General features: G+C 48.5%; 1 protein-coding gene across 6 annotated transcripts in view; it reads right to left on the bottom strand.

Annotated features, from left to right (window-relative positions):
• Positions 1 to 2,817: 2,817 nt before the first annotated feature.
• The window catches only part of Tcf7 (transcription factor 7), a 31,398-nt gene continuing 21,594 nt past the window's right edge, over positions 2,818 to 12,621 (bottom strand). Inside the window, exons 4-12 of one of the 6 annotated variants that reach the window (XM_046467584.2) lie at positions 12,264 to 12,372; positions 11,433 to 11,523; positions 9,515 to 9,607; positions 8,146 to 8,265; positions 7,682 to 7,844; positions 7,482 to 7,589; positions 6,946 to 6,994; positions 4,423 to 4,443; positions 2,818 to 4,300 (exon numbers count right to left, since the gene is read on the bottom strand). In XM_046467584.2, the coding sequence (XP_046323540.1) occupies positions 4,149 to 4,300; positions 4,423 to 4,443; positions 6,946 to 6,994; positions 7,482 to 7,589; positions 7,682 to 7,844; positions 8,146 to 8,265; positions 9,515 to 9,607; positions 11,433 to 11,523; positions 12,264 to 12,372 (906 nt within the window). In that variant the 3' untranslated portion in view covers positions 2,818 to 4,148. Of the gene's footprint in view, positions 4,467 to 6,945; positions 6,995 to 7,481; positions 7,590 to 7,681; positions 7,845 to 8,145; positions 8,266 to 9,514; positions 9,608 to 11,432; positions 11,524 to 12,263; positions 12,373 to 12,621 lie in introns of all 6 variants that reach the window. The other 5 variants (XM_046467589.2, XM_046467587.2, XM_046467585.2 and 2 more) reach the window with 5 other exon arrangements.

Here is a 12,621-nt window from a genome sequence, read left to right as displayed (position 1 = left end):
AATATGATGTTTTTTTAAAGGTAATTATGATTCCTCTGACAGTTCTTGGGCTTGTAAGTTTTTCATTGAATGTCTTTGTCACTTAGGATCTAAAAGTAAACCATATCCTTCCTGAATGTTAGTTTATATTTTCTCCCTAACACTGTCATAGTAAGGATAATTCTTATGTTGTAAAAACAAGTTATTTCTTTTGATGTGTTGTATTTTATTGGCTCACTTTCTTGTCTGTCCTTAATGTACAAAGTAGGTATTGCTTTATAATTTTTATACTTCAAGATTCATGAAGGCAAAAAAAGAAAGATTCATGAAGGTATCTCTTTAAGTGAGAATTCAGGAGCCTGAATTTTAAAAAAAAGTTCAAGAAGACCAAGAAGAGAGCTGGGATTTTGGCAGTTCATGCAGTTCGGTGGTAGAATGCTTGCCTAGTATGTGCAAGACCCTGGGTTCAGTTATCAGCACTGATTTAAAAAAAAAAAAAAAACAACTCTGAAGAGACCCAAGAGTCAGTGTAGACTTTCTAAACTCAAAAGCAAAGCTAACTTGGCTTTTATATAATTAACTAGTTTTGGTTAAAAAATTTTGGCAAGCAGGAGTTTGACATGGCCTTGTTACCTTTGCCTCTCTGTTTTCCTAGAAATGGATACAGAAACTGATTCCTTCCTTTCTGGAACAGAATGTAGAGACCATTCATTCTGCTTCCTTCTGGTTGTGGCCTTCCTAGCCAGGCTTATTTTGCACAGAGCTGGGAAGCAGTACTTCTATGCCAGCCTGGGACTCTGCAGCCAGAGAACTTGAGACCACAGGAGTCCTTCAAAAGATAGTTATAAAGATTGGGAATGTAGCTCAGTTAGACTCCTTGCCTAGCATGCATGAGGCCCTAGGTTATGGAACCAGCCAACCCCCCCCCCCAACCCCCCCCCCCCCAAAAAAAAAAAAAAAAAGCTCAAGGGTAGTCACTGGGCTAATTAGAAAAGAGGAAAACACCTTCAAATTGGGAGACATGAGCTGGGTGCAGTGACACACACTTGTAATCCCAGTGACTCCAAAGCAGGAGGATCTTAAGTTTTGAGGGCAGCCTGGGCAATTTAGTAAAACCCTGTCTTTTAAAAAAAGTGGGGATGCTGAGGATGTAGCTCAGTGGTAGAACAGCCCTGGGCTCAATCCCCAATTAAAAAAAAAAAGACATGGGAATGCCCTGCTTATGCTAGGCTGAGCCTTCACTGAATCCACTTAGCACAGGATGGGGGGCAGTTGCAGTAGATGGGAGCAGTCAATGTCTGTTTCAAGAAAGGCTTAAGTCTGCCAGTTGTCTGGGAATGTATAAGGGTATCCTGTCCTGTGAAGTCTCAGAAAACATGGTTGATTCTTGGCTAGCTGTGAGGGAAAACTGGCATGGTATTTGAAGTTGAATTTGGGTTTGCAATCTCAAGTCACTCTCTGGCCTCATAGGAACATGGTGGAGTGAGTTAGGAGGATTTGGATTTCCTTTTGGAAATCAGGTGGTTTTTGTGTTTTTCTTTTTTCCTAAAAGACTGGTCTAACAAAGTTGCCAAAGGACACCCCCCCCACACCACTATACAAAGGTTGCATTGTTTATGTATCCAGTGTACTCTAAGTAAGACACCAAATCAGATGCAACAACCCAGCCTTGCAGAAGCCCTGTTTAGAATGTATTTTTTGAAACAACTAGGCCAGTAGCCAGAGTGGAATTCTTTAAAATGGGACAGATGTCCAGAGAATGGTTGGTCTCCTGTAGCATCCTCCCACAAAGAAGTAAGACTGGGATTACAGCTTCCAGTGGCCTATTTTAAAGAAACACTACTCTAGAAGATGACTTTATAAATATTTTTAAAATATAAAATCCAAAAAGTTAAAGAAAAAACAATGCATAATGGTGGCTTAGTGGCTGTGCCTTGTGAAATTTTTTGCCCAGCATTTATCTAATGGCCAACTGATCTATCAGAGTGGTTTTTATGATCTCTTTCACATTCACAATAGGTCTCAGGAAGTTAGCAGTGTATTTTAACATGGTAATTGCCTTGTAAAAAGCATACTATAGATCAGCAATCAAACTAAACAGGTCTTTTATGAAAATAGGAAAAATCCTTTTTTTTTTTGGTACAGGGGATTGAACCCAGGGGTGCTTAACCACTGAGCCACATCCCAGCCCTTTTTAAAAATAAATTTAGAGACAGGGTCTCAGTTGCTTAGGGCCTTACTAAATTGCTGAGGCTGGCTTTGAACTCTGTGATCCTCCTGCCTCAGCCTTCTGAGCCTCTGGGATTATAGGCTTGGGCCTACCGCACCCAGCAGGAAAAATGCTTTTAGTACCCTAATAGACATAATCGTCGCCAGCAAAGAGTGCTATTAAAATCTTTTTTGTAGGACTTTATGATGATGGACAGTTGTAAGAGATTGATTGCTTTTATTTTCCTTGAAAACAGGATATCTTTTTTCTGCTCTGAGGGAAAAAGCCTAGTGTTCATATGCAACCATTTTGTTTTCAGGGTTTATAGGATAGCAGTTTCCAACTCATCACTTTAAGGGCACTGGAAAACAGGCTTTGCTGCATCAGTTGTGGGGTAAAGGTCTGTAGTCTTAAGTTTATTCTCAGCATGAGCCCAGCCTTAGGGGTGGGGGTCCACGTCCTTATAGGGTAAATGACAAGGGTGATCTCTAGTTTCTGTAGGTTGGAAGTCTTGGGAATATGTACACCATATTAGGCAATTAACCCCCAAGTTTTGTGACCGGAAAAGAAAAGGTAAATGTCATGCTGTTACCCAAACATCTTATTCCTCAGGGTCAGACTTTGAAAAATCCAGTAAAAAGTATCTTTATTCTCATGTTTTAAAAAGTTTTTCTTTGATGATTCATTAACAATACAAAAATATTTTGAACACTACATTGGTCCTTTTTCCTCAAGACTTTTTGCAACACTACACAAGAATAGGTGATCTTTGGATTCCGAGAAACCAGTGGCTAAAGTATGTAACTAAAGGCTTTTTGTAAGGGTATATATGAGTACACAGACAGCCCTTTTTCTTTGGATTCAGGCTATGTACAATGAGGAGAAGGCAAAAGGAAAAAAAAAAAAGTTAAATTAAAATAAAAGACTTGTTTCTCAAGGCTCAGGGTTGAAGCTTGGCTCAAAAATTGATTAAAGTAGGCTGTGGTGAAAACCTATGTCCACCACTAGAGGTTTCTGGGCTCCTTTAGTTTTAACAGTCCTCTTCAGCCCCAAAGGGAAAAAAACAAGCTGGCCTGGTCTGAATGCTAGAAGGCAAGCTCTGGCTATTGGAGGAGGTTTTGGGTTTACTCTCTTAAATTGCCCAAGAGCTGGCTCAAGTGACATGGATGAGCTGGAAATGGAACTGTGAAAAAAAGACTGAATGGAGAGGGATACATACTAGATTTGGGCCATGACTTCTTTGAACTATTTGCCTGCATCACCTGGTGCCTGAGCTTTGGTGTCAGGGTTTCTTAAGTTGCTCAGGAACCCGCATTTGCCTGATAAGTTGTTAGGCCTAAACCTATTCCATTCCCTCCTCCTCTTCTAAGCTCCTGAGAATATACTAAGAGGCTTCCTCTGGTCCAGCTTATGAAGAGCAGCTGGTTTTCTGTAAACAGCTCCTCCATTCCCTTTGGAGAAGCATAGTCATCTTGAGCTTTGTGGTTGTGATCATGCTCAGATGATGTTTGATAAAACAGGTTATTCTTGATCCATGGAAGTGTCTGGTGTGGGAAGGGTGTGGCAGAGGAGGACGGATGAGGCATTTCTGTAGAGAATGTAGCTGAGCTTAGTCCTGCCCTTCTGTGACCTATAGCAGAAAAGCAAGGGAGACAAGGGTATCTGGCTAGTAAAGCACATGGTTTGGAGCGGGGTGGGGGACACCACAATGTAGGCTGCCACAGGAATCAGGATTCCCTTAATGAGACGACACACTGGCATTAATATGGTCCCACCACTTGAGAAGTTTGAATTGATGGCTTCACGTTCAGGCAGAAGTTGTTCAGCCTCTGAAATCTTCAGGGCATGGACCCTACATGGAGTATTGGGAGGGCTGCTGGCCAGTTTCCATATGACTGGGGCTTCTTCTGCTTTCTCTAAAGGGATAGGCCTCTGGAGGAGGCCAGGAGTCCTGTGCATGCTAGGCCGCCTGCCTCTGAGATTCCTGTTGCTGTACTTGTGTGTTCTGCAGGGTGCTGTGAGGGGCCTGTGGTGGTCCAGGGGCAGGGAGACTGAGAATAGTGGAGAGACGTGGGGATGTTGGTGCCGACTCCACTGGGCTAGCAAGCAGTTCTGTGGGGAAGAGGGGCAGAAGGTATGAGGGTGAGTCTTGGGGAGCTGGGGACCTAGGGCAGTCTAGAGCACTGTCATCGGAAGGAACGGGGCTGGGGCAGCGGCCTTCTCCGGGTAAGTACCGAATGCATTTCTTTTTCCTCCTAGGAATAGTGAAGAGAGTTATCTGTAAACAGAGGGTGAATTCACAGTCATACACCAAAACCAAAAAAATGCTGTCTTTGCACAGGTTGGCTGACCTCTTGTCCTCTCCCCATGACTTGGGTGATGGATGTGCTTATGTCCTCAAACCTGAATCAGCCCTGCAACTCTTGGGTTTGGCCCAGACTAGGTCAGGTGCAGTTTTCAGAACAACCACAAGGTGGGGACCTTTTGTAACTTGGCCTGTGGGGGCCCCCCCTCCCCCCAAGGAAGCCATCTCCTAGTGTGGGTCTTTAAGCTTCTGTTTCATGTTTGTGGGGACTCAGATCTACATTAAGGCAAAGGACTGCAATGCCTGTAGTTCTTGGCTGAGCAATCCATGTCTTCAGAGCAGGGCTAAGGGGAGAAGAAGTGGACTGGGACTGTTGTATATTACAACCTAGAATTCTCAAAGCCACAGTTGGTCTTTTGAGTAGAACAGAATGATGAGGGCCTCATGTATGCACACGTGCCTCCATCCACTAATTTTTTTCTCCTTGCCCTTGAATAGGGACAATGATAGGCATACCAGAGGGCTGAACAAGTGTTCCATAGAGCCATTGACCTTACTGTCTGAGTACCCTCAGCCTTGGCTCTGTCAGGTATGGCCTAAAAAAGGCATCTTTAACCACTTGGTGGGTGAAACTTTTCATACCCATGATAAAAAACAGAAATTTAGTGCCACAGGGCTCTCTGGGTAAGATAGTCCAAGAGTAATGCTGCTTCTCTCTCCTAACCTCTCCAGCCCTCTGATCTCAGTAGGTATGAGAGAAGAAAATCATAGGCTGCCTGGCGACAAGGTTATTTAGGTGGTTGTCTGATGTTATCATTTCGTTTTTCTCAGATTTAAGGGCTTGGGATGGAACAGGCATGGGTCCCACTTTGAAGAAGTGGAAAGCCATAATGATTTTGAGGCCTAGGAGTAGGGGCTTAGGCTTTCTGAATGATATGTGACAGATCTGTCTGCTAAGGACCTACTAGGCCTGACTGGCACCAGAGCCATCTCTTTAAGTCTGCTTTCCTTTCTGGAACATTCTGCATGTCCTACTCCATTGTTTTCACCTAGACCCAAGTGCTCTCACAATCTGTGTTCAATGTTCACTCCCATTCTTAGGAATCTCTTGGGTATGCCAGGGGGCTGAGGGACCAGAGGGGGCTGCAGGCCCAGCAGAACATGTGTAGTCAGGGAAGCAGCTTGAAGCAAAGGGAGAATGATGGTGGGGACAAACCCACCTGCAGGGACCACACCAATCCGTCTGCTGGTTGAGGCCAAAGCGAGCACGACATTTCTTAGGCGAGCCAGTGTCTGCTCACAGCCATGCCAGAGGGGCAGAGCAGGGCAGAGGGCGAGCAGGCAGGCAGCAGGGCAGAGCAGGGCCCAGAAAGAAGAGGTAATATCAGTGTTAGCCAGTTATAGACATCCCACAGCCCCCACAAGCAGAATGGACCTCTCCATGGCACAGCCAGCCCCAGTGGGAGCCCTAGGCCCCAGAGCAAGGTTTTAGGAAAGGAGGTAACCCAGCTGGGCAATAGAGTCAGTGGGAAGAATGGTGAGGTGGAGTAAGGGTCCTCAGGCTGGCTCCTCTCTTTTGCTTGTGGGAATCCTTCTGACCTGGAGACTGCAGAGAAGCCCAGGGAGGCTCTTGGGATCCAGCCTTTTCTGCACTGGGGCTGTCCATCTCTTTCCCGACTGCCTGCCTATTTTATCCAGTTTTTCTTCATTCTTGCCAATGCCCAGTCTTTCTGACCCGAAATCCCTTAAGGGCTAAGGCTACAACTTACACTCTATGTGTAGCCTCAGAGAAAGAGCTGCAGACTTTGTCCGAACAGTCTCAATCCTAGTTTCCAGCTTCCCACTATAGGGGCAACACAGCTGAGAAAGTCACGCATGTGAAGCAGGAATTCACCCACAGGAAGGAGACCTGCAGAGTGTGGGTTTCCTGGGTCCTCTACACAGAGCACTTTACATTGCCATGAGAAACCAGAGTAAGAGATGGGGATATGATGGTGGAGAAATTGCCAGGCACTAGCTAGCAGACTGTGTGACCTGGGCTGGGCCTGGGCCTTCGTCAGCTTCTGCCCAGACAGCCTGCTCCTCCTCCTCAGCAGAACTAGACAGCCAGCATACTCTGGCTTACTCCTGGAACCACACTGGCAATTACTTACCAGCTTTTCTGGTAGAGTTTAACCATAGGTAGGGCTGACAAAAGTGGAGGATATATCACCTGCTAAATGAAGACCCCTCTCCCCTGGGTGTCAAGGGGAGCTGGTCTTCCCTTGGATTTAGTATAGCTGTTCCTTGCTTGGGAATTTGACTTGTGAAATGCAGGCCTTCATTTCCAGAGGGCCCAGGCCCTGAAGGTTCCTGGCTGAGTGCTCTGCTAACCCCTCTGGGTCAGAGCAGAGCTGCTCTTAAAATGGGAGCATGGAGAGGAGCCTATACTACTGTTGAGGCAAGGCCTCACCTGTGGTAGATTCTTGATGCTTTTCCCTTGACCGCCTCTTCTTTTTCCCCTGCAGGGAAAAAAGGAAGGATACTTAGATCTGGGAGGTAGACACTGGGCTATCTGCAGCTACTGCCTAGCCTAACTACCCCTGGAATTCTGGACATTCACGCTCCTCCAACCTGGGGGTCCTATAGTTTCTTGATTGCAGTTCTTGCTAGGCTGCCATGGAGTACATTTAGGGGCTCTTCCCTCTCCCAATCTGGTCTACAATTTGAATGGCCCCTTCCCCTTCTTACCATGTGGCCCAAATACTGGCAAAATCCCATGTGTGAATGGATTCTAGAGTGCAGAACAGGATGTGTGGGCTTGGCTTTAGGGTAGCTCCCCAGGCTTGCCTCTTCTGAGCCTTGGACTCTCCATGCCCCTACCTCCTCTATACCACATCTGTATTGGTCAGGACAGTAGCTCTGTTTTTCCACCTGAGATTGAGTCCTGAGACACAGTATTTTGAAGGTTCCCCTGCCCACCCTTGCTGGATGTGTTTGGCCACTCACGTAGTTGTCCCGCGCTGACCAGCCTGGGTATAGTTGCATGTGCAGCTGCCTTTCTTTACGGGCCAATTCATAATACTTGGCCTGTTCTTCCCTTGACAGTGCATGCCACTGCAGGGGTGGGGGGGAATGGGGTACATCACAGAGTCAGCAGGGTGAAAGGGATCAGAAGTCCCCCCAACCCACTTGCCCCATGGCCTCACCCTGCGACCTAGAATCTGGTTAATGGCGGCGCTCTCCTTGAGTGTGCACTCTGCAATGACCTTGGCTCTCATCTCCTTCATGTACAGCATGAACGCGTTGAGGGGCTTCTTAATGGTTGGCTTCTTAGCCTCCTTCTCTGCCTTGGATTCTGCTTGTGTCTTCCTAAGGGACAGATATCCAGACTGCTCAGGACCAAATCCCTCCCCGCTGATCACTGAGCACCTTCCTTGAGTGTGGGTGCATAAGTGTATGTAAATGGACTCTTTTTTAGCTGACCCAAATGAATGAGCAGAGAGCTAAAACAGTGGTCAGTAGCCAGAGCCACAAGAAGGCTTAGAGGGGCCACCAGGCAGTTCTTGGGTCTGGTGGGAGGCATGTGTGACCAGGCTGACAGTAGATCTGCTCACTTGCCCATCTTATACCTTCTTGTTCCCCTTCACCCACAGAGTGTGTTTTTACTCACAAGCTGCGGTCATAGGGCTGCAGCTCCTGCTTCCCTGAGGTGGGCACAATGGCCGGGTGAGGGATGGCTGCTGGGTGACCAGGGACACCAGAGCCCAGCATCAAGGATGGGTGGGTAAACCTGGAAACAGGAAGAGAATTAACACTGAGCCAGGAATTATGGGCAGACCTTCAGACATACATGGAGGCCCATGCACAGTAGACAAGGACACAGAGGAACAGATTCCCCATCCCCACTGACCTGGACACACATATACAGAGATACATACAAATATCTGCTCCCGACACATTACACAGACACTGCAAAAATCCACGGATATGCCATTCGGGTGGTTACTAAATAGTCCCAAGTAGCTTTCAAATGTATCATCTTCTCCCCACCTGCCGCCACCAAGTCAGGCTGAAGAGCTGGGGGCTGCCTGTGGGCCTCCTCACTCCCACTTGACCCCCTCACCCCCTCCAGGGCCCTTTCCACACACAGCTAGCATGACCATTTAAAAGAATGCTGAAATTTTCCCACTGCCAACAGAATAAAATCCAGATTTTTCCCAAGTCCTGCACAGCCCTGCTTAAGCATCTATGCTGACATTTCTAGCTTCATTTCTACCCCATTTCCCAGCACTCTCCACCCATAGCTAAGCCCTGTTACAGCTGTTCCCTTTATCCCTGTCAGGAAATGTTAACCCTTTCCACAAGGCGCTCTCTGACCCATCAAGCCTGCTTGCAGTCTCCTTGGGGGCTTCCTGATTACCCACTGGCCCACTTATAGCTGTGCTGTATCTATACCTCCCACCCTGAGCTGGGAGCTCCAGTGGAACTAGAAATGACTGCTGAATTTCTTGCTGTTATATTCTTGACACCAGGTCTGTCACTGAGGGAATAAGCTAAATGAAAGGACACTTGTGCACTCACCTCCCAGCTTACTTCCTTACTGTTTTGTGGAGATCACTGTGCCCCTTGCTGCTTGCACAGGTATAGGATCCCTGAGCAGGCAACCCCCTGAAGGACAGAGGCTGGGGACACTTATGTAGAAGATGCTGCCTCAACTTGGGCAAAGCTCACGGGATGCCCCAGTAGGGATGCAGAACAGAGGTGAGTGCACACGCATCTGCACACTGGCTGAGCTATGCATGCACTGCTATCCTGGCTTCTTTGTTGCTTTATTGCACATATGGCCTGGACAGGGGCCTCTTACACTCCTACCAGTTTTGCTGTCAGGCATTAGGGCAGCAGGGGGCTGCAGGATGACAGGCAGACAGATGGACAAACAACTAACACGGGGTAAGCACTGGCCTGAGCATGGCCTTGTGTGGGCACTTAAGCCTGGGCAACAGGAAGCAGGAGCCTGGCTGCAGGGGTAGGGGACTCACCTGGGGTAGGGGGTGCCAGGGGCTGCAGTGGGGGCAGGGAAGTGCTGTCTATATCCGCAGGAAGGGGACAGGGGGTAGAGAGGAGGGCTGGGCCTGTGGTTGGGAGAGACAGCTGTTAGCAGTCTGGCTGCCAACCAGACATGGGAAAGCTTTTGTACCTTCTTGGCCTGACCCATAGTCTTTGAAACAGATTGGCTTCTGCTGGGATTACTTCTGGCATCTGCCACCAGGGGGCAACTTGTGCTTCACCTTGCCCTTATTTCACTGGACCAGCTTGTGCTTAAGGGCTGGAACTGCTATTCTCCTGGGACCCAGCTTAGCAGGCTTCCTGGGGCCCCTCTAGCCTGTCTCCTAAATTTCCTTGATAATATAGGGCTGATACCTGTACAAGGGCCTCTCATCCTCTACTGATAATGTCTGGATTGCTTTTCTGCTTCAATTTGCTTGCTTTCACTCTTTGTTTATCCTTTGGGTCTTGTTTGGCTGTCACTCTTTTCTCTAAAAGCCCAGAGATTCCAAGCTAGATAAGGTACCCCTATGGGCTCCTACAGCCCCCATCCAAAGCAATGCTAACAGTGCACTGTGACTGCCTGGCTTCTTGCCTGGATCACTGGGCAAACTGAGTTTGGAGAGGTCAGGGACCTAAGGATCAGACAGCTGAAGCAGTGCTTCCCTGACACCCATAACCCTACCTGGCACACAGTAAGGCTCAGTTCAGAGTCTGGCAGCCAAGTGCTGCCTGGTAAGAGCTAAGAGCATAGGGCTCTCCCTCCCTGTCCCTAAAGACCTTCATTAGAGCCTAAGTGGGTAAATATCCCCTCTAGGCTCAAGTCTCTTGGCCTTGGAGCTACTAGCCTACAGTACTCTAGGGAGTTAACTGGGGATTGAACTCAGGGGCGCTTAACCACTTAGTGACATCGCCAGCCCTTTTTCTATATTTTATTTAAAGACAGGATCTCACTGAGTTCCTTAAGGCCTTACTAAGTTGCTGAGGCTGGCTTTGAACTCGAAATCCTCCTGCCTCAGGCTCCTGAGCCGCTGGGATTACAGGTGTGTGCCACCGCGCCTGGCCTAAGCACTGTCATCCCATCTTGATATCCTGAGGATAGTCCGGATTTGTATTTATAATGGCACTTTGTCCAAAGAGAATCTGGGAATGAAGGAGTGTGCTGAACATGGGTGTAGGGTAAGGGAAAGGGGGCATGCTGCACCTTTGGCCTTCCCTACCCTTCCTGGGAAGCCAACTTTTCCTTCCGCTGGTTGACTGCTCTACTCCAGAGAGCCTATCTGCACAGGTAACGTTATGGGTGACAAGTAAATGACTAAGTGGCCTGCGAAGACCCCATTTAAGCTGAGGATAGATCCTTTGGCCCACAGTCAGGCCTTCTGACTTGGGTCCGGGCTGGCTTTTTCTGGCATAGCCTTAGTACACCCTCCAAACAGGGTGGTCAGGGGCTTGAGCTCAATCAGGTACCATAGGGACAAGGGGAACCTGCTGTTCAAGCAGCTCAGCCATGGAAGAGACCAGCCAACAGCAGGTGTTGAGGCTAGTGGGAAGTGTCCCTCTGCCCACCAGGCAGCTGAGAAGCAGCACCCTCTCTGTTGGCTATTCATGCTGTCACCTCCCTACTCAGGCCTACCTTTTCTTCCTCACATACTCATATGGCTCTGGAGGTCCCTAAGCAGTCCAGAGTTCTCCCATGATGGAGAGTTCAGGTTTCATAGGGCTGGAACCAACAGCCAGCTCTCTGGCCTCTCTAGAGGAAATATGTCAACCAACCACAAGAACCCCTAGCTCAGAGCAGGTTGGGATACAATTGCTGGTCATCCTATGGTGTTTGTAAAGAACATGGAAGGGCAGGCAACGTTCAACCACCACACAGTGCCTCCTTCCCCTTCCCACTGGGCCCATACTCACCAGCTCACAGTATGAGGGAGCTGTCCCATGCTGCTTGAGGTCAGAGAGTAGAAGCCAGAGAGGTCAGGGGTCTGCAAAGGCCTGTGAACTCCTGCCATGGAGAGGAGCCAAGTAATTGGGCTAGCTTGATCTGGGGGTGACTTCAGCAGTTCCTGCATCCTAGAGCAACCTCTCTTTGTTAGAGGTCCAGACAAACTGGTTTGTTTAGGACTATCCCAGCATGATAACAGTGGCCTTCTGACAGGCAAGGGAACCAAGGGCAGAGGGGTTGGGTGACTCTCCGGAGTGCACTGGTTGACCAGTAGGCAGTCACTCAGGAGGTGGTGGCTAGGCCTCACCATTCCCTGGGCCACTGAAGCTCTGCAGTTGGAGCCTCTCTGCTGGGGGCTCTGCCTGGCTTTCTGACCAGGAGGTAGGCCCTAGTCGAGAGGAACCTTACCTGGGATGCCAGGCCTCCCCCCTACTAACCAGTCCCCCAGGTTTGAGTCAGCAGGTTTCCTACAGCTGACAATAGATTTCAGAATGACTTTGGCTGAGGGGAGGTGAATCAGCCATCACAACCACCACTTTCCATTTTCTCACTAGGACAGGAAGCTGCTCATAGTGATCAGAAGCTCACACTGCCACTGGGGCAGGCTTCTACCCCAACTTTAAGGCTTCATATTCTGACCTGGCACCATCTACCCAGTCCTCTGGTTCCCTCAGACTCCCCAAATTATCTTTCTGGCATTTTCTTTGGACCCTTGTTTTGCACAGCCTCAGGTTCTCTCATTATAAAATAGAAGGCCTTAGGCTGTTCACATCAGACCCCTCCCTATTCCAGGCCCATACCTTGTTTCTGGTTGATGTCCGAAGGTGCAGGTGTGGGGTGTGGGCTGCTGAAATGTTCGTAGAGAGGAGACAGTTGGGGGACACTGTGGGTTGGCTGATTGGCCTTGTTCTGAAAAATTAGGAGGGCAGGTGAACCTGGGGAGTCCTGAAGGAGGAAGTCATGAGGGTAGGGACATGCATATAGGCAGAGCTGCAGTGAGCAGTGTGGGCAGCTCAACTGTCAAAGAAGTGGTGCTAGCCAAAACCACAGGCCTCAGGGAAGAAGGCATCCACCACTCAACCCACCCTGTGTCCAGCAGTGCAGTCTTCTGCCCTTTAGCCCCCACACTTTGCCCAGGTAATCAAAACCTCTTGGATT

The sequence above is a fragment of the Marmota monax genome, unplaced genomic scaffold (assembly GCF_021218885.2).
Source record: "Marmota monax isolate L192 unplaced genomic scaffold, Marmota_monax_Labrador192_F-V1.1 WCK01_AAM20220418_F8-fsc00199, whole genome shotgun sequence".
In the NCBI taxonomy this organism is placed as follows: Eukaryota; Metazoa; Chordata; class Mammalia; order Rodentia; family Sciuridae; genus Marmota; species Marmota monax.
The sequence above is the reverse complement of the archived record's forward strand: the minus strand, read 5'-3'. Positions and strand labels throughout refer to the sequence as shown.